The 22,631-nt window shown below is 34.6% G+C and overlaps 1 protein-coding gene across 15 annotated transcripts in view; it reads right to left on the bottom strand.

Moving 5' to 3' along the window:
- The window catches only part of ERC1 (ELKS/RAB6-interacting/CAST family member 1), a 523,885-nt gene that overhangs the window by 326,050 nt on the left and 175,204 nt on the right, over positions 1 to 22,631 (bottom strand). For all 15 annotated transcript variants that reach the window (XR_010022659.1, XM_063087326.1, XM_063087318.1 and 12 more), the window contains 4 exons: positions 22,488 to 22,625; positions 21,120 to 21,260; positions 20,126 to 20,266; positions 12,798 to 12,991 (listed from right to left, as the gene is read on the bottom strand). Coding sequence is in view for 14 of the 15 variants with exons in the window: in XM_063087326.1 (XP_062943396.1) it covers positions 12,798 to 12,991; positions 20,126 to 20,266; positions 21,120 to 21,260; positions 22,488 to 22,625 (614 nt within the window). In the remaining variant the exon portion in view is untranslated. The remainder of the gene's footprint in view (positions 1 to 12,797; positions 12,992 to 20,125; positions 20,267 to 21,119; positions 21,261 to 22,487; positions 22,626 to 22,631) is intronic.

The raw sequence follows: 22,631 nt of genomic DNA, 5'->3' as shown, positions 1-22,631 counted from the left end.
GAAAGTTTCTGATTATCTCACGCATCTTCTCTTACTATTTACTTGCTAATGAAGACAGGCAAGTTACTTAATGGGCTCTGTACTTGTGTTTTTCACCTAAAAAATGAAAATAATAAATTTCTCTATGTAGTTGCTGAGATGATCAACTGAAACAGAACACGTAAAGCATCTAACATAGTGCCTCCAGCACACATGAGTAGCAGCAGCGGTTATTGTTTTTATTATCAGTCGTCCTACCATTCAGCAGAACCACAAAATGGAACCAAGATTTAAAGGGTGTACGTGTGAAGGTTTGTCTTAGGCAAAAAATAGTTCAAAGGTTCTACGTAAATCTACAGGCCGTGGCAACACTCCCTCCATCATTCTTGCTGCACTTTACTCTGCTGAATAGTCAGAATGTCTCTAATTAATTTTTAATCAAATTAAAACAATATATATTTTTTTCTTTTTCTCCTTATTCCCGTGGTGGCTTTTCATCTCCGTTTCTCTCTCAGTCAGAACCCGGTCAGTCTGATTCTTGCTCTCTGACTACTCTCACCATCTTTCAAAGCACAAACATTTGAATCCTCTCTTCTGATAAACCTAATACTCCTGATATTTTACACACTTTCTAGACTTCTCTTTCCTGGAATAAGTTCTATCACTTCAGTTCCCTATCAGAATTCAAGAAAATGTTAGTAAACAATGCTCAATTACATTATCTTTGTTTTAGTAAAAGCATACTGACCTTGAGGTGAGACTGAAGGAAACAGCAAATCCAGGAAGAAAATGCGAAAGAGAAAGTTAGAAAGAATTAATAAGGACAATATTCAGAAATAATATTATTCATGGACATAGACAAAACAGAAAGGGCAGGATTACAGAAAGGGACAGGGTCACACAGATTCTGCACAGGCACTTAAAATAAGTAAATTCAGATTTTTAACTCTCAACAAGTGTAGTTTCTCATTAGATTACACCATTGTACTTTACTGAAAGTTTCCAAAGGAAAAATTTTGTCTACAATTTACCATTTCCTGGGACAGAAAAAAAAACAGTTTCTTAAACACTAAGGAAAAGAAGAGAAAGTTAGCCACTCCCCTTCTCATTTACATAGCTAGGACTGGCATTAAGTGATTTCACAACTTTAGTTAGCTTAGTTTTATATATACCGACCTTATAATTGACTACTCCTGTATCTACCGCACTCTGTTAAGAGCATCCAAATTATCCAAAAGCAAAAGCAGAAAAACATTGACAGTTTCAGTTATTCTGTAGGATACAGAACTCTAATTTACTTGAAAATATCTGAAATGATTTTATAATTATAATTTTATATATAAAATTTATGATTTTATAATTTTTTAAAATTTTTTAAAATTTATGATTTTATACAATTTTTAATATTTTATAATTTATAATTTTATAATCTTATAATTCTTAATAATAAGAATTTGAAGTAATTATCTCAAATAATAATAATTTTTTTCCCTAATCACAACCAATATTTCTCACTCTAAATCTACCAAAATTCTCAAATGGTGCAATCTAAAGGCAATAATGAACAAGAACTATGGCTCTATACATAACAATTCATTTCCAATGTTGCTTTGCAATAGGAGATGCAAAGTAGCCATGCTTAATATTCCTACATAGCATGAAGCCCTTATGGTTCATTGTTGCCTTTAAAAATAACAGGCAGTTTTTTCTTTTTAAAAATTAATCAATTTCACTGAAATTAGTATTATCCTCCAAACAGTTAAGACTTCTAAAGGCCAGATCCATCTGGATTACCTTCATAATGTAAATTTTACCTTAAGAATCTAAAACAAAAGGTTTATTTCTTGAATGCAAGCACCATTTCAATATGTACTTTAATGTTTTCTAAAACTTAGTGATTTGTTGCAAAAGTCTAATTCAGTACTTAAAACCAAAGTTTTTAAAAGTCACTGTGAGGATAAAAAAAGGCAAGGAGGATAAGATTTATCATGCCCACTATATAAGATGAAGAACTGGGGAAACAAAATGACTTGCTCACAATCACTCAGTGGGTGAGCGGCAAATTCAGGACTAGAATGTAGGTCTGCTGATATCTCACTTGGGCACACTTTATATGTTCTATGATGATTCTTCAAGAATCTATAAAAATCCGTGGACATTTAGCATACTTAAAACAGTGTAAAATGAAGACAGCGTTCAAAGGCAAAAAGGCCAATCTCAGAATGACGGATGCCAATGATCTTTTTTATTTTTGTTGGTTATGATACAGGAGTTAAAATAAATTTAGGTCAACAACGACACTAACTGAAATCTCATATAGATGCAACACTTTATATAAGACATGCGTAAATCAGTTTTAAAAACATATACTAAGCTACTCCTGCCAACAGAGACCAACTTGATCTTTTTACCTATTTTATTCTTCATGAATCACATTTCACTTTAACATCAAACTATCACTCTTGGGAAATAAATTTAGAACAAAAACTCTACACATGATATGTGATTCTAATGTTTTTACTTTTAAGTAAAAACTTAAGGTAGCCACTAAACATAAATTCCTATAAGACCATAATATAAAGAAATTATAAAGTGCTGTGCCCATAAGCAATTTTGGGAAGATGACCTAGTAGGAATTGACTGTGTAATTTATTCTACTTTTAAATGAAATCAGTGAAATTGATCAAGGAGGAAGAAACAAGCAGCTTCCCCGAAAAGCAAGCTGAAGCAAGCAGGATCAGATAAAGAACCAGTCATCTTCAGTTGTAATTTTTTAACATCTTTCTTTTCCTTTTTTGTTTTTTTTTCTCAATATTTTAAACAGACCACTCTCCCTCAAGCAACAACACACTATATGATTCCTCACAATCACCAGCAGGCAGCCCCAGTCATTTCTCTTCTACTGTTACTACATTAAGAGCTCTCTGACACTGTACTTCAGGGGTCAAACATGCATAATTATAAACCTAAAAGTAAAAAAATTATTTTCTAAGGAACAATTTTCCTCATGAAATACATAGCAGTTTACACCAAAGCTACATACAGCTTAATTTCTATAGAGCAGATCTCCGAAGACGTTAAACTGAGAATCAATTCAGGGTTTTTTAAGGAAAAATATTTACAAATATAAAGACTAAACACCCAGGCTCACATTATCAGGTTATACTACGCCATAGATACCTGAATATAATGGGTTACCAACATAAAAATAATCTCAAACAGAAAGCCCATTTTCCCAATGAGAAGGTGAAAAAAACAAAAAAAACAAAAAAACACTTTTTAGGTTGACCTAAATAAACAAACTCAGTATGTACGTAAAACAGTTAAATATCTAATTATAATATAAATGCATTAATTTGGCTACATATACATTTAAAATGGAATATACGGTAAAATAATGTTAATTCAGAAATACTACTTTCTTCCACTCTCACACACAACAAAACAATGGTATTCACTCTCTTTACATGTGTCCTTAACATCAATTCACCAAGGATAGAAGGTGCACCATTACTTTATATATTATTACAAAAGAAAAAAATTATGCCAATTAAATTATGCCATGCCATTACTTGTACACGTATCCCATTTTCAGAGATATTAAAATGTAAAAACAAAGTTAGGATTGCTATTTCATTATGCCAAAAAAAAGAAAAAGTTACCTACAGTTTTATTTAACCTGAAGATCTAAAAGTAATCCACCTGAATTATATTTAATTGTATAAGAATATTTTATGTATATTTTATGCACATGGATTTACACACACTTTTACATAAAGAAAAACATGTAAACATATTAGGGAATATATGTACATGTACAAACATATTATGAACCTACAAACAAATGTAAAAATAATAATATCAATATAACTATCAGCTTTAGGCACCAAAGAAAACCCAAAAACAAAACAAAACAAAAAATATATATAACTATCAGGATATAAGAGACTATTGAATCTCCATCTTTTCAAGTTTTTAAAGGGTCTCAATGTTTTGGGTAATGGGGACATGGAAGGGAGAAAATATAATCAGACAGTAGAATGATCCTACTTCTACTTTTTAACATCTATCTATATATTTACTGGTCTCTCAATAATGTACAGTCACGGAACAGAATGTGGCAGGTACTCCAGGAAGATCACAAATAAAGGGAAGAAAGATTTCTACTGAAGAGAAGTCAGTAAAGTTTTCTTTTCAAAAAAGGTAATAGTTAAAAGGGGTCAGATTCCCACAAACAAATAAGGGGAAAGAAAGTTTTAGTCAAACATAAAAGAATAAGAAAAGGCAGATGAGGGGAAAAAGCATTCATTTTCTAATTTTGACTTCGATTTTGTAAGAAAAGAATTATCTTCTAAGACTATCAAACCAAATATTGGAAATACCATCCTATAAACTAGTTAAGGTTTGCTAACACATTTAGAAGATTCATGAAAAATTTTTAAAAACTTCATTTTTATTACATAAAATTTCAGGTACTAGTAAAAGTTTTAAAAGAAAACAAAAAACTCAAAAAGTCATATAACCTTGAGAAGCTGAGTTTAAACCTAGCACCTATCTTCCCTAATTTCTCCAAAAGCTACCAGAAAAGTTATCTTTCTCTTACACATACATATATGCAAACAATAACCCCAGATTAAAATTTAGTACTTGCATGACAGGAAAAGGACCTCATTCTTTGTGTTATAGTTTGTTTCTGTGTTTTGATCCTTGACCTACAGAAGTACAGATGCCTCTCACTTATCAAGGAAAGGTTAAAAGTTACTGCTTTGGCAATTCAGGGGCTAACTACCTTGGGTCTAAGTTCTAAGCAAACTGGGAACATCCCTGCTTAAAAAAAAAATCAATTAAAGTAGCCCAAGTCGTATGAATAGATCATATACCAGTTTTTAAACAAAGCCCGTTATTATAACTCAGAATGTAGTTCCCTTGAAAATAATGTTATAAATACAGGTTAGGTTTTCTTGCTAGTCCACAAATTCAAATTTAATTATGATGTAAAAGCCTAGAACTAAGAATTCTAGATGAAGTCTGGAAAAGTTGGTTAGCAAAGAAGATAAAATTAACCACCACAAAGTGGAAAAACAATGTTTCCTCCATTTTAACTACCCAAAGGCTGGCCGAGAGAGAGAGAGAGAGAGAGAGAGAGAGAGAGAGAGAGAGAGAGAGAGAGAGAGAGAGAGAGATGTGTGTGTGTGTGTGTGTGTGTGTGTGTGTGTGTGTGTGTGTGTGTGTGTGTACATATATAATATATGACAAAACTGATTGCTAGCTTTCCTGTCTTCCTCAGGATAGTCCTGTAGCAGTACAATATCTTAGCTTTCCCTCTCCATTCTGTATCTCTATCTAAAGTTCTAGGTCCTGAAATTCACAGTCTAGGATCCAAAATTACATGTCAGCCTTCTACCCAAAAGACCTTCCAAGCCACTGTCATTTAATATTGGTCTCAGAAATTAAAAGACCAAAGACCCAAGAGTCTAAAGTTCAACAAGTCCCTTCTCTACATCATGGAGCCCATGTTAATTGGGATGGCTGGCCCCTGTGGTATGTTCAGTATTACTTCCCAGAAGAGTTCAACCAGACCTTTAAGAGTTGGATCCTTGTCGCCGGAATTGCTAACTATTTGGACAAGCTGTGGAAGAATGTCTCTGCTAGCACCACCTACAAAAGAAAAGACAATAGCTGCTGTATTGCTAGAATCTTAGTCTCCTAGGACCAGAAGCATCCCTTAATCAAGTCCTGACAGAGTCCTGAAGAGCTCAGTATCATACACGTGGAAAACTGGCACCTGGTAGCAAAGCAATCAAAATGCCAGTTCCAAAGAACCTGTCCTATAAAAAGGCTTTCCAGTACATGGGAAAAGTCTTCAGCCTCAGCAAGATCCTCAAGTGAACAGTCTCTGAATTGTCTAGCTGTCTATATCCTCCCCTCCCAGGAGGTGGGGCATTAATGAAAATGGAACACAGGAGGTTCAAAGGGAGAAAAGGGAACAAGAGACAGACCCTGGAACTGTTAAGCACAATTCTGCTGTCACCTACTTATGTGATCTAGGACCAGGCATTTAAATCTATCCGGGCCCCAGTCTTCTTATCTGTATAACAAAAATCTACGTGATCTAGGACCAGGCATTTAACCTCTCTGGGCCTCAGTCTCCTTATCTGTATAACAAAAATCTATATAAGGATCCTTTTCAAAAACAAATTAAAAAGTCACAAAGCAAAAAGAAAGCGTAGCTGAAATTTAAAAGTATAACTATTAAACAAACTACATTTAAAATTTTGAGTATTGGGCTGGCCCCGTGGCTCACTCGGGAGAGTGCAGCACTGGGAGCACCAAGGCCGCGGGTTCGGATCCTATATAGGGATGGCCGGTGCACTCATTGGCAGAGCATGGTGCAGACCACACCATGCCGAGGGTTGCGATCCCCTTACCAGTCAAAAAAAAAAATTTTTTTTTTTTTAGTATCTTTCTTAGAAAGATAAGATCTGCCTGATACAGAACAAATGAAACACAAGTCTTGTAGAGTTCCTCAGGAAATCTCTACCCAAAATACGTACCACTTTGCTTCTTAACACTCCTACTGAAGGACAGCAAAAGAACTGCTCATTGAATCCAAAAAAGGGAAAAGCAATGCCCATGTTTCAAAGTGAAATATAGCCATTTCTGTCATAATATAGATCTATTTTTAAAAGGTTAAGATATAGTCATGCACCACTTAACGACAGGAAATATTCTGAGAAATGCACTGTTAGGCAACTTTGTCACTGTGTGAACAGCACAGTGTGTACTTAGACACACCTGGATGGTACGGCCTGCCACACATGTAGGCTATGTGACATATAGCCTGTTACTCCAACCACTGTTGTACATGTGGTGCATCACTGGCCAAAACTTCGTTGTGTGGTGGATGACTGTATATCCTTTAAAGTAGCTGCCTGGTTGGGTAAAAAAATCTGCTATATGTGCCCCTCCCAAAACATGAAGGGGTGAGATCTGTTCCAGGCACTTGGGTGGGGGTGGGCTTGAGGGCAGAAACAAAGGAAGACAAAGAGGACTAAAACAAAGTCAAAGAAGGATTGAAACCTGTATGGACGTATCTGAAAATTATGGCAGAGTAGAATAATCTTAAGACTGGTTTAACTGGTATCATCAAATTACTGTCTTACTTTAAAAGAACCAAAATGGGCATAGTGAGGGAATCACTCCTGATGGGGAAGTAATTAAAAGAGTAAGGAAATTATTTTTTGATTTAGAAGTTATAAAGTAGAAAAGAGACCCCAAACTAGAAAAGGGGCCCCATGCTGCTTCTGCTTCTTGCAGCTTCGATCCTTGTTTGACTTATCAAAAAATTTTAACTCTTTTCAAAATGATTGCTTCTACTATAAGCAAAAAAAAAAAAAAAAAAAAAGGAGTAGGAAATAAGTATATAATTACATGTATCAGTTTGGCTGCAAATAACATGAAACCCTGATTCAAACTGGCTTAAACAATAAGAAAATGTTCTATGTCACATAACAAGAAGTCTCAAGGTAGTTTCAGGAATAGGCCATTCGGGCTCTAGCTCTGCCTCTCTGTAGCTTCATCTTAGGCTGGTAGAAGGTAGCTGCAGCAGTTCTGGGCATCACATCCACACATGATGATGTCCAAAAGAAAGGGGTCACCTTTCTTCTCGCAAGACTTTTTTTTTTATAAAACAATCATTCCCAGAAGCCTCCCGTGGTTTTTCTCTCAACTCACTCACTCATCATACGCTCGATACATAACTAGTCATCAGAAAAGACAATCCCACTATCTTGACTGGCTTACGCGAATCAGGATCTTCTCCTGGAGCTGGGGATGTAAGGAATTACACAAACGTAAGGTTGTGTTAGCCTAGAAGGAGAAATGGATATTTGACTGGTATAATCTATTCTACTCTAAACCTAAAACAAAAAAAGAAAAGCAGAAAACTAAAAGCTACGGTCAAAGGATGGAGCTGAAGCATAACATATAAAATTAATTTAAAAAGTAGTTACCAGATCTGTGGTGCCTGGGGCTGGAAGGAGATGCTGCAAAGGGACATGAGGGAATTTTGGGGAGTGAAGGAAATGTTCCATATCTTGATTGTGCTAGTGGTTACACAGGTGTATACATCCATCAAATTTCAAACAGTGAACTTAAAATGGATGCATTTTATTGTATATAAATTATACCTCAATAAAGTTGTTGGGTTTTTTTAAGGGCTTCTGAGGACTTCTAAAGAATAGACCCCGTGCCCTCAAGTGTCTGCTAAAACATCACCTTGTCAGACAGGTCTTTCCTGACTACCTCACGAATAATCCCTCTGCTAAAATTCAAAACACTCCCCAAAATAAAGTCCATACCCATTAAAATCCCAGTTCTTACATTCCCTCAAATTGGGAAATATAATAAATCCACATTTTTTCTACTGATTCTTTAGATCACACAATAACAGACTATTATTTTTCAGATCACTAAAAATTCTAAACTTTGATAAACCAAAGGCAATCCTTGACACCTAAATTATATGAAAATCAGGATAGCTGCCATTCTCTAAATACAAAAGGCATGTTGAATCTAATAAAATTAATCTCAGAGGAAAACTGAGGATTTCTACTGTAAACATTAAACTGTGTATTCATTAGACATTTTGGCATTGGAAAAAAAGGTAATAAGATAAATACCAAAGCAAAATTATAAAACAAAATACAATATATGGTATACAGGCAATGATCCCGGTGTATTGCCATAATGCAAGTAGTCGCTAAGAGGGACAGCACAAGCCTCAAAACATACTCCCAGAATTCCATCAGCCTCCATGACTCCTCTCTCTAAATATTTTAAACACCGTGCCAAAGAAAAGCCTACTCATTATGAAACTAAATAGAAATTCTAATATGCTTATTTTAGAAGAACAACTCTCAATTACGTTTGGGGTTCCTGAGGCTAATCTAAGTCTATCTACTTACATAAGGACATTTGAAGCTATGGTTTGTTTCTTTTTTCTATTCAGAACCACTGGATGATGACTTTCTTGAAGTATTAACTTGGCCAGGCCACAGAGTGCCAGTTAGTCAATCAAATACTAATCCAGACATTGCTGTGAAGGTCTGATACTGATGCAGTTAAAGCTCCAACCAGTTTAAGTAAGGGAGATTATCCTAGATTATCTGAGTGGGTATAATTGAATTCTTTAGAAGATCTTAAAAACATGGATGAGGTTTCCCCAGGAGAAAGAAGAGATTCTGACTGTGAACCACAGCTACGACTTGTCTGTGGAAGTTCCATGCTGCTCATGATCTTCCCTTCCTGACAGGCTCGCATGCAAGACAATAATCTCTTAATATATACGTGTGTGTTTCTGTATACAAGGGTACTTCAAAAAGTTCATGGAAAGATAAAATTAAAAGAGAATACAAACCTTTCCATGAACTTTTTAAAGACCACTTGTGTGTACATATAAATACGCACACACATATATTCTATATTCTACTCCTGTTGTTGAATTCCAGCCAATACACGCCACAGTATGGAATATGAATTTAGAAAAAGTTCTTAGAATTAACTGGGGAAAATATTTTATATTTGCAGATGTATGTGTGGACTTACCTAATACTCTTTTTAAAACTGAAGTATGCCAATAGAGTGTTACAACAGTAAATCATCTCTAACAGGAACTGCTATTTTCTGTTCTGCCAACATAGGAAGAGACAATGTGTTTATTTCTCTAGACCACAAAGAATAGGTCTGGAAATTCTTTGGGATGTAATCTAAATCTTTTAATACTGGAGATGCTTACATAAGAAGTACTATGAAATGCAAAGACTACCAAGAATTTTCTTGAGCTCAATGATTATAACCATCTGCTTTTATTTTTGCACTTAGAAGGCTGCTAAATACCCTTTAGAAATGAACTCAACATGCTGAATTACAGTGTGGCACTACAGTTACATCAGTTAAGGGGCTACTTAAAGGGCATTTTAGCATAAAAACGACTATGTAAAAGATGGACTAGAAACAAAGACTAAAACAATTACAACTAGCAATATCAGAACCTTAACAGAGAGAACACAGAATGGTTTTATACAAAAGCATGGTACCGAAGAGGTACAGTTCAACTTGACATATAACTGGCTGTTCTTTAATTCTGATCGAGCAAAATTCCCAGCAAGCCCCAGGAGTAGCAAGAGCAGCAGTAGCAATTCACTTTAGTACAAGACTGTGGCCTTACATAACACACTCACTTTCCCAGGAAGTCCCAAACAAACCCCCCTGACGGTACAGGGACAGAAACCTGGCGCAGAGGATACAATCTGCAGGAGGCTGGCTTTCTGAGAAACAGCATGGCCAAAGGACAAAGGGGACACACACATAAACACACAGACACCCAAAACCCAATGGAAAAGGACCGTGATAAGACAAATCAAAAGAAAGAAGAAGAAACTCAAATGATAAATTATAGCAAGACAGACACCCACACACAGGAAACAGTGGAATGGCAACACAAGAAGCAAATGGTTAGTAAGAACACCACTGCCACGCACATGCACCTCAGTACGAAGTCTGAGAACAAAAAGTGTAATATAACTCCAACTTTCTTTGACATACAATGCACTGATTATCTCCTAGAATAAGGAGAGCTCAGTTTATAGAAATGGCATTCAAGGGCATAAGTGAAACTAAAATCTACCTGCCATTTTCTAAGCAAGTTATAATACCAAATATAACTACTTTTGCTTAAGACAAGATAAATCCCATAAGAAGAGGGAACCTTCAAATAACAGTTGCCAGTAAGCCAACAAGGAACATAACATAACAGAAAGAAAACTGAGTTGCAATGTAAAAACCCCATTTTATTAGCTTTGGCTCAACTACTGTATAACTTCAGGGTTAACTACTCTGGTTTTTTTGTTTTCTCTTCCATAAAATGCCACGGTAGATCTCGTGCACAAATTCTGATTCTACTGTCCATACAATATCTTAAACTATGTTACTGAATAACAAATTACAAAGCTGGTAGCAAAAATTGAGTTAAGGAAGCTGTTTGGGTTTGGGGTGATGGTGGCAGGGGGCGTAGCCAAGAAACTTTGTGTCAAGTCCTAAAATAAAATTACAGTGCTTCATAACCAGAAGACAGAACTGTACAGTGCTTTTTCCAATTTATGAGTCAAATTCTGTGGAAAGAGTACATCATTTACAACTCTTTCTCAAAATGTGAGAAACACAGTGGTTAAAATAAGCTGCTATTTGGTGTGCTTTGAATATCAAATATAGACTTAGTCCTATTTCCTACTGTCCTTCAAATCATGTCTAATTCCCAAAATTAGTATTGGGGCCAAAAATGAATCAAAAATGTTATTCAATCAAGCTGAAATAGCAAGCAATAATTTCAAATGTAGATTTCTAATACATAAAAACAAACTAAAAAAAACCTTTCTCAAGTAATTTCTTTTCTGAAATATACTTAGTGGGAAGTCACTAATCAATCAAAAGTATTATATTTTACTGTCTATGCAGTACTACTGCTGATTTCAGGACCATACAAAAGAGAGCTAAGTATTCATGTGAGTATATAAGGGTGTGTGCATGTGTGTGTTGGGGGTAAGGGTGCAGTACAAAGATGGAGACATATAAAAATGCACATAATCTAATCTTGAGGCTCTGGTAATACTTAAGTTCTGATTTAAAGAATTTTATCCATTTGCCTTATCCAGAACTAGAGAAAATAAATACAGTTAATATCAAAATAAGAAGAAGCCGAGTGAGCAGCTAATCAGCCTGTGTTATCCACACTTTCAGTACAGTTAAGGAGAACTGTGAGGGTTGGATTTTGTTGTAGTTTCTTGAAAATCAAAATTCTGTGGGTACAGAATAGGAGAAAACGGTAACTTCAGAGGAAAATATCAAGTCTACCAACAATTTATGAAAGTAGATTAATACCTCTTAGCTTTCAAGAGCATGAAAATAAATTATTCCTAAGGCTCAGTCCCCAAGGAGCCACATAGAATAATGACTTCATTCTGTCACTGTCAGTCTTTTGGCTGTCCAGAAGAATATGGGTAACTAACGAAGTTCTACTAGAAGAGCTGTTTCTATACATTTGTGAATTTATGTGAGGTATATGGTGTAAAAGAAGAGGTCAAGAGGCATATGCTTGATTTTTAGTTTAAAATACTGCGATAAGAAAAAATAAAAATAAAAATTCTAGGAGAGCTGTCTAGCTGGATCTGCTCAAAAGAAGCCCATTTTGAAAAATTCAAAGTCAGAGCTCTATAAAAATCACATCTGAGTCTTCTAAACTGTCCTCAAAATGTCCCTTATCCTTCTAATTTTGATCTATGCTCTGATGTCATACCTGAATTCTCCACAACACAAATTATGAAAAGTCTAAAAATCCATAGCGAAAAGGAGCATCAGCTCAACACAAAAGGTCTCAACCCATAATAAAATAAACTCCTTACACTTGAGGATCATTTTGCTCATTATACAGAAAATAAATAATAAAAATCAAGTAGCTATTTGTACTCTCTTGATTAGCTAGTAGAAAATTTTAATTTCTTAATACTTTCTCTTTTGCCAATCAATGATGTTGAAGTCCATAGCTTCCCAGTTTATTCCCATTCTGTGCTACTTTAGAGACTGCAACAAAGAATTGACAATGACTTAGAATAAATAGTAGATAATAAAGTACTATCAAGCACTCCACAAGCTAATTCAGAGGCAGATATATTGAAAAAGTTATATCCTCAAAAGTACATAGTTTTAAAACCATACTTTAACTTTTCTAACCTAGTGAGTCCCACGCAGCTTCCTTTCCTTACCTTTCCAATTCAGCTATCTTCTTGTCTTTGTCATTCTTCTCATTTTCCACCTCTTTCAAGATTTCCAAGAGGCGGTCAACTTCTGCCTGGGCCTTGCTAGATTCATCTTTGTACCTGGTAATCTCTCTCTCCAATTGCTGTATTCGATCACTCATCTCTGGACTAGCTCTGGCTTCCAATGTTGCCTCATGTGCCTACAATGAAAAGTATACAAATCCTATCAAACACACATACAGTAGCAGTGGGCAAACTATGTTCCAAAGAACTATTTATATCCCAATTTAAATAGAGTATTATCAAATAACTAATGGCTAGTCTTCAATCTGTAAGGTTTTCCTCTGCTTAAGTAGTCTATAGACAATTAATAATACATGGAGAAGTAATTGTATTTGATTCCAAATGGATTAGTTTTTTAAAAATATTACATCTCTGAATATTTATTAGGCCAAAAATCATCATAAGCAAAGAGATGCTTCAGACGTACTAACAACCCATTATTTCTGCAAGATAATATCAAAAGGCACCACCAGGGATTCACTGCTGGTCTTTCTACAACTAGCATCAATGCTGAGACCCAATTCCCACTAGACTCTCACTTCCACTTCCTTCTTCTACAAGCTGCTTTATCCAACACGTGTGAATCACAGGGCCCTGAGTATCTAGAATCATACAGATACTCTAAGTGTAATGCCATAAAAATGGTGGTAGGTTAAGTAAATGGCTACCAACATGCACGTACATCCTCCCTAATATAAGGATTTGGGATTTCACATGATAACATGGGACAAACAATGAGGTCAAAAATCAAAAACCACACTTAGAACTGAGAAAAGAATTCTTATTCAGGATTCTGATGTGAGAGCCAAATAACACTGTCAATGCATTTCGGAATATAAAACAGTTTCAATAATTAAAAACTAATGTTCAAGTCCTCAGTTTTCCTCTTGAATTTCTAAAGCCATGCATGCATAATGTATTTAATGAGAAGGCAAAGGCTAAGATGTTTTATTTTTCCTTACTGAACAGACAACAGAACATATTTTTTTTCTCAAAATGGTTTGAAAAAATATTAAAGGGACAAATATACAAGAGGACTTCAAAAAGTTTGTAGAAAAATAGAATTAAAAGATAACATGAATCTTTTCATGAATTTTTTGAAGTACCCTTGTATATTCATAGGAAATATTTTGGAAAGCTCTTATACAAAGTACCTTGAGTAAATGAGAATTGTTTGTGTAAACTGAGGTAAATGGTTTGTGGAAGTAATAGCTATACTTTTTTTTTTTTTTTCTTGGCTACTGGCTCGTACAGGGATCCACACCCTTCACCTTGGTGTTATCAGCACCACACTCTACCAAGGAAGCTAACCAGCCAGCCCCCAGCTAAGCTTTTAAAATTAAGTCCTTTACCAAGTCCATTTGTTTAAGACTTCATTCATGGCGAAAAAATATTTTATATGTCTTAAATACTGGCTTCTCTAATCTTTAACTCTGATATGTTTGTGAAGTATATTTTAAGAAACAAAAACTACACAAGTTTGGAAAATAAAAATAGGTCACTGTTCTGCACTGAGTGTTGTCCAATGTCTAAAATCAGTTGTTTCACATTGTTTTGGCACTTTTTGAGTTGTTAATGGTAGGAGAAAAAGTCCTGTAGCAGTTAATCCTCCTTGGGCAGGAGAAGGCTATAGATACTTTTTAATAAAGTATGCCGAACAGAAAAGGAGAGAGGAAGAAAGTATGAGGAGTACCACGATCAGGAGATATTTTATAGGAAGCTGACCATGTTTATACACAAAGAAGGGGGAAAAATAATAAAAGGAAGAGACTGAAGATGCAAACAAAAGCAGGAGATATTGAGAAAATCCCCAGTATTCACAAAGAAAGGAGGTGACGAAATAAGCAACAGGAAGGGGCTTGAAAGAGGGGCACAAAAGATGACTGTGCAAACAAACCTGAAGGCCAGCTGCAATTCAAAGTTGTTGAGATAACTCTTGTTTTTAATAATTTATTATAAACTCCACAAATATAACTACTGTATATCAGCATCTGGGCCTTCATACCATGCTGGTGAGTCCTTACTTTGAGGTTTTGACTTACTGCATGTCACTTCTGTTAGGAGGTCCTCTGTGACCCTCGCCTACGTAAGTTCTCTTTGATATAAGTTTCCATCATACTCTGAGATTTACTATAATAACCTGCTTGTGTGTCTATTTTCCCTGACCAAGACTACAAATTCTATGAGGCCAAGGGACAGTCTGTCTTATTAACCACTATATTCTCAGTGCCCAGCAGGCAACTGCCATAAAGTAGAAACTCAATTATTTGGTGAAAAAATGAATATGCAAAAAGCAGTAGGCTAGTTTCCATTTGATTTAAAACAGCCCCTAGGCCTAAATGGTAGGAAAAGAAGAATGACTGGGAAGAAAAGAAAATAATCAGTAATTAAATGTAAGTGCAAGGTTAAATGTAGCACACAGGATGATAAAGTTTGTCATTTGATATTCTTGAAAGATACAATAAATCAAAGATATTATGAAACTTCCCTAATTAATTATGACAACAAATTCTGTATCAAGTAGTTTACATCTAAACTCTTGCTGACTTAATTTGGGCTTTAAAATTAAATTCTAAGAATATTAAGGCACTTTAAAGATCTTTGCAGCTTTACAAAAAATGGTACAAACTCTAAAAAAGAGATATTTTTCAAATCAGTGTTATTCTTTTAAAACGGATTTCTAATTTGTGGAATATGGTATTTAATTCAAGATGTAAACATGTCTTATATCCGTAGAATTACTTGTCATAGCATCAGTAAGAAAGACATTTTCTGAGTGAAGTGTTTAATTTTACGGCTTTGTTCTACTCTCCCCTTTCCTACCCCTTAAATTCTAATTGTCCATTAACCTATACTTGAAAATGTAGATATTCTATACACCTCGCTTTTAGAATATTAAGAGGTTAAGACCACTCAGAAGCAAAAGTTGCAAAATAACAATCTCTGTATAAAATGTCACCTTTGGACAAGAAAAGTTGACTTAACAATGAACAATCCTCCTTAAAATACTTTAACCCAAGGTTAGGCTCTCCATTCTCAGGCACTGTTCTATTGGAAATTGCCTACTTTGTACATTATTAAAATATCAATACACATGCACTGGAGGCAAAGACTTTGTTCTTTTGCATTTCATACATGTCATACTAGAACATGTATGATTATAGAATGATGCAAATAACCATACTCTAGCAGAAATCAACATTTTCATAGTGTAATCTATTTAATGAGAAAGTAAAGGTTAAGACAGGTTTTTCCCCCTGTTCAATAAACAACAAAACATATTTAGTCCCTTAAAATAGTTTCAATATATATTAGAGGAGTAAATATATATTTATACTTAAGGAAGCTCTGATGCCTTGAGTAAAAGAGAGATCTTTATATAAATTAGGCTAAATACTTTTGGTAGCAACCACTGTACTTTTAAGATTAAGTTCTTTACTAATTTCTTTCGTTTCAGGTTTCACCAATTGTGAAAATCCACAGTTACTAAGCATGGCCTTTAAAGGAGATTCTTTTGGCAGACATGTATTTTAACATGTTGGCGAAATTCTACCCTAAACTCGTGTGGTTAAAAGCTACAACATGGTAAAAGCAAAGGGAGAGAAGCAGCCCTGAATGAATTAACTCACTAAAAACAAAACAAAGCAAAAGCAGAAGAAATGTAAACTTTCCCCAAAGTCTGTGGAAGAGTTCTAGTCTTACAGAAAATTTTCTACTTTGTATGTATCCCAATATACTTCAGAAAAGAGTCATTCAAAAACAAAAACAAAAAAATTCTAGAGTAACTACTTTAAGAAGGGAAGGATGAGAAGATCTAGTGTATTCACTTTTCTATAGGACAGTGAAAAGTCACTTGCGCAAAACAGAGAAAAATATCAACGAGTATTTTACGGCACCACTTTGTCAGGTTATTTCCTGGCTTGGATGCTAAAAGGAGTCAGAAGAGTCAGGGAGAAAAGAAGAAAAATAGAAGGAAATGGTTTAAGAATACGATAAGCAAGAGAAAAAAAAAGTAAAAGTTTAAGAAATACAGCTTTTTAAAAAAAGCTTCAATTAAAAAGTCAGTATAGAACTAGATATTTTATTCCAGAAAAAAAGTTTTCATTTTTAGTACTTTTTAAGAACCCTGATAATTTAAAAATTGAGTTTCAACCCTTTCCTTCATAAGTCTCTTGTTAGGATCTCATGCTAAAGATACACAATACCAAAATTCAGGTACAGGATATAAATTTTTAAGCTATAAAATAGGTAAAAAATGACTTCAATTCCATTACCTCAAGACCAGTCATTTACTACTCCAAACAAAAGAGAGAAGAAGTTTACTCTGAAAATTCCAATGAAAAGCACAGCCTTTTGAATAATTATAAATTAGAACACTAACCTGAAACAAGTTATGGTTTTCAGGAAAAAGAAAATATGCTAGGTAGTATTTCATGTAAATCTACAAATAAGCTATAAAGCTAAAAAAGAATGCTAATATAGAAGACAAAGAACAAAATTCTAGGCCTAATAAGCTGCTAAAAATAATGAAAATTGTAGCAAAAAAAAAAAAACTTTCTAACAATATTTGTCCAGCTTTTAAATTATAATCATGCTGGGGAATTAGCATTCTCTAGAATGAGACAAAATCTGAAATAGGATGTTTAACAACTGTTCAAAGTCTCATATTTTACCTAACTTTTATCTCAATCTAAATTAGGAAATATGCTCTCATTTATTTTATGACAGACCTTTTTTAAAGCCAAAGTTTTTTTTTTTCTTTCCAGTAGAGGAAATTTCCAATATAAATAATAATTTAGAAATGCTTTGATAATATGGTAAAATACTCAAGTTCATTTGACATATTTCAAAACTAAAAGAGCTGTACAAAACAGGTATATTGTTAATTCATAGACCTCTATGATCCAATCTCAAATTCCTGGGGATGGTTCACTTATTGATTTCGTAAATATTAATGTGTTGAGTAAGAAAACCAAATCTGATTTCCAAAAAAAAGCAATAAACGGCATTTTTATTTTATTACTTTAAATTTTATTCTAAATAACAAAATTCATGTAAATATCTTCAAAAAATCAGAATAAGTAGGTCTATTCCATATGGAAAACTTGAGTAACTTCAGGCTCCAACATGCAAAGAGACTGGGAGTCATCACTCCCATCCTTACAAAAAGAAAAAGCTTAACAAATTGAAAATCCATGACTTTCCTTAGACCTGTTAGAAAACTGAGGTCACAAGGAAAACTGCCACCCCAAAATCTGGAGAGACAGATGCCATGGTTTCAGTGTTTGTCCCCTCCAAAGCTCGTGTGGGGAGCTTGAATCCCAATGTGGCAGTGTTGAAAAGTGGGGCTTTAAGAGGTGACTGGATCATGAAGACTATGCTCTTGTGAATGAATTAATCCATTCATGAATTAATGGGCTTATGTTTTAATGCATCATTAGAGTAGGCGGGGGTGGGGGGTTATAAGGAGGGCAAGTGATTGCCTGCATCATCACAGGACTCTGTAGAGAATTCCCAACAAGAAAAGGCCCTCACCAGATGTGCCTTCCCTGGACCCTGGACTTCTTAGCCTCCAAAACTGAAAGAAATAAATTTCATTTCCATGTAAATTACCCAGTTTCAGGTATTCTGTTATGAGTGACAGAAAACATAAATAATACAACAGGCAAATCCAGAGATTCAGAGATGAAATCGGTTTGCCTGGAACAGCAGTTGCTGGTAGAAGCACTTAAATTTTGGGGGGTGATTATAGTATACAGATAAATGAAATAACAATGTCCTAAGGGAAGGAAAGAAGGAACTGAGAATACTCTATATACCTGCATTGCATGTGAAGTGGGATAATATTATCTGATGGAGGAGTCAGATCAGCTAAAATGTTAATGTTATAAACCCTAGGGCAACCATTTAAAAAAAGTTGTAAGAAGTATAATTGATATGCTAAGCCAGTAGAGAAAATGGATTCATATAAAATGCTCAATTAAAACCAGAGAAGGCAGAAAAAGAGGAAAAAATCAAAACAAAGATCAAATGCAACAAAGAGAAAACTACAATAACAACCTCTTTCTTGGAGCTGGGTGCTATAAAAGCAGTATAATAAAAAAATATCAGAAATGAATTAAAATGAAAAGAAACAATTGTCCAGAAAGAAACAAAGGAAAATATGAAAAGAAAAATGGGCATGGGAAGAAAAAAGGTAATAAATCAAAGGAGGGGAAAGTCACCTACCTCCTTGACCCAAAGATAACTTTTTCTCATAAATCTAATTATAAAGCCTAAAATATAAGAGACCACATAAATGATCAACTATAGAAATATCAAGATATACAGAAAGATCCAAAATAAACAGAAAGAGAATGCGAGATTGTCATAAACAAGGAAGCTTAGAGTGTTAATAAATAACATTAATCTTAATAGTTACCTCTCCATTTTATAACTCTATTTACATCTTCAATATGTAGGTATTCAATGGAAAAATTACCTCCATCTTTTTAATAAGAAAAAAAAAAGCCAACTATCGAATCTGAATTGGTTATTACTGGAATCTTTAATCTCAAAAAATGTACTTTCCAAGTTACTCACAAGTAACCTTAAGATATTCTTCCTTTCCTTAGCTTCAGAATATGATTTTATTTTTGACATTCCCTAAATGAGAGGATCATGTTAAATACGGCCAATATATGGAAAGAGAACAAAACTAGAAGTCTCAAGACTAAGTTATACCCCTTACTCATTAGTAATCATATGAACTGAAACCAGTTAAAGTAACTGGTCAAAAGTCTCTGTTCCAATTCTCCCAGATTTGATAGCTCAGAGATAATGAATATGAAAGTGCTCTGAAAACTATAAGCTGTAACATAAATATTAGAGAGGTATAAATCAACAAAACAGACAGCAAGTATCTGCAACATGTCCTAATGTTCACCAGTGTGAGTGACTATCACTGTTACGTTATCTCCTTCTAGGAAGTCTGATTCTAATCAAAGAAAAATATCAGATAACTGAGAGTTTTACACTGTGGTCTCTATTTCATCCATAAGGGAGCCGCATATTTTAATCTTCCTCTAAACTGTCAATTTTCTAGGTGTTTGAAGATTCCCACGAACAAAACAGAGTAAGGATGCTAAGAGAATTAATTCAGGTACAAGTGGTATTTTGAACTTTGGGAGATTACTATTGCATTGGTAAATTATTCCATATAAACAGCCCAGGGTTATCTAATATGGTCTTATCTAAAGCAAAGCAAAAAAATGACAGAATTTTTCTTCAACCTTTTTCAACTGTGATTCCATTTTCAGACACTCCTCCTTCTTCTGCTCCAAAGCAATCTCTAGTGTCTTGAGCCGTGAGTCCTTTTTCAATCCTGAGGAGGCCAGGGAAGAAGCATGCTCTTTCAGATCCAAGAGTGACGCCTAAAAGAAGCAATACACACTCAGAATAAACACTAATTATAAACTTATCATCATGGTGGCTTGTACTTTCCCTCCATTATCAAATATTGACATATTTCCATTTCAAGAACATTCATGAAATATTAAACAATATTATAGCTTTAGCTTTTAAGTCCTAACTAAAATAAGATGGATTCCCAAGAAATACCAATTGAACAGTGATTTAGACTTCAACCAACATATAACCACTCACAAAATAAAAAAGTAGACCAAGCACTGTAAGTTTACGTAGTCAACCTCAGTAACTACATTAACTTATTTTTCCCTTTTAGAAGAAAAATTCTACTAGAAATATTTCCATAAATTTTCCTAAAGACATTAGAAAGAAAACCCAGAGAAAAATCCTAAAGCTCATTTGCATTAGGCATTTTTGCTATTTAGGTCACATTAACAGTATTCTCCAAAAGCAAGAGCAAAGTATATTAAGTCACCTAATTTAACAGCTGCTATGCACTTAAATAGCTATTATAAATAAATTTTTCAACTTTTGTCTGTCACCTTTCCTTAGCACAATATTCCTCCCAATGTAACTGGTCTTTAGTTATTTTAGGATCGATAAAAATGCCATTAACAAGTAAGAAACCAACTTAAAACACAATGAAAGAGGGAAAATGTAGGAAATTAATGAACCAATCTATGTCTCTGCAGAGCTTTCTGAAATATTCCTTAAGGTATTCACAAAAAGTCTGCTCTAAGAATATTAAGAAAATCTTCCACCAAATACTTTTTTATATACAGCATGTAAACAACAAGCACATATATACACAATGCAATAACTTAGCAAACCAAATGATTCCATTTTGGTGATCTTAACCTCTTTCTCTGAGAGGTCGCCTTGCAATAGGCTGACTTTTTCTTTCAAGTCTTTGAGATCTTTTTTGTAGTTATCGATTTCCTCTTGCTTCTCCCGCTCATCTCTGTCCCGCTGCTCCTTTAAGCGTTCAATTGTCCGCTCCTGGTAAGAGAGCACATCAACACACGAGGAGATTCCTTTTCATACTTAGAATATATGACTGTAATTCTGCTTTTAGTTGATAATACCTCACATTTCTACCCTCTACTCAAAAGACAGTGATAAGTTTTAAAGAATTCACTTTTTAAAGAATCCATCCTTCCCGCCTATCTTGCCTAACAAAGATCTGGCTTTGTCCTTTTGAATCCCAAGATTTCTTTTCCTATAATTTCAGCTAATATGAGATATTACTAAAGTATTCTTTTAGACTATTCCCATTATTCAATTCCCAAGAAACTAAAACTTTATATAGACATCCTACGGACAATAACAAATATTCCTTTCTGATACATAATTCACATTACCTTCAAGGCAATAGAAACAACTCACAATTCACACACCAAAAAGGGAGGGGGAATTATATGTTGAGCTTAAAGCATAAATAAGAGTAAAGAAAAGAGAAACCATTAAAACTTCTATCAATAGATACTCACGACATCTGAAAGTTGATGCAATTTAAGTATATTTCCGGGTATTATTTCTAAATATATTCAGGGATCAAGCCTTGATGCTGGCAGACAGCCTGAAGCATTCTCAGTCCAGGAGACTCAAGGAACAGTGACCTTATCCTTTTTTTAAAATCTAATTAAAATGTCCCAAGGAGATTCCCTAAACCTCCTTTTAAGACATTAACACTGGTCTGGGTCATTTCTTTAGTCAACCATTCATGAAAAACTAGGTTTGCTCACAAAGGCAAAATAAAGTGGCAAGCCCAAGACCAGAAAACCAGCCAGCACGTTATATTAATAAGTAAACTCCATGAATGTGTTACGTACCAAAATCAGATAGTAAAGGGAGACTAATTATGCATTGTCTCCGGATAGTCAGTATCTGGTATTCCCACATCCCCAAATTCTAGTTGACCATATAAATAAAAAGAAATTTTTCTTTCTCCTTCAGAAGACAGTAAATGGGAACATATGGCTGATTCTTGAGAAGAATCAGCCACTCCCCTCTAGTATGGAATCCACCTAGCCTAGAAGCAGATGCTTAAATTGGCAACAACTAAATGGACTTTCTTTCCCCTTTACACTACGTATGTCAGCAATAGCTCAAAAGAACTCTTTTCCTTTTTGCCCAAAAGGATTTCTTCTGTATTCTATACCCAATTTTAGATTAATGGGAAAGCAGAAGAAATGTGTCTGTGAAGAGTCTGGGCCAGTCACTCACTTTCTCGGCAAGGGCCTCCTCCAAAGTTGTCAAGGCAGTGTCAGTGTTGCTGGTGTCAGCCTGCAAGGACTTGACTCGTTCTTTCAAGCTGCTCATCTGCTTTTCCTTATCTCTAAGCTGTTCTTGAAGATTTTCAATCTGAGT

This window comes from Cynocephalus volans, chromosome 1, assembly GCF_027409185.1.
Source record: "Cynocephalus volans isolate mCynVol1 chromosome 1, mCynVol1.pri, whole genome shotgun sequence".
NCBI classification, from domain to species: domain Eukaryota; kingdom Metazoa; phylum Chordata; class Mammalia; order Dermoptera; family Cynocephalidae; genus Cynocephalus; species Cynocephalus volans.
This window is presented reverse-complemented; position numbering and strand designations above follow the sequence as displayed.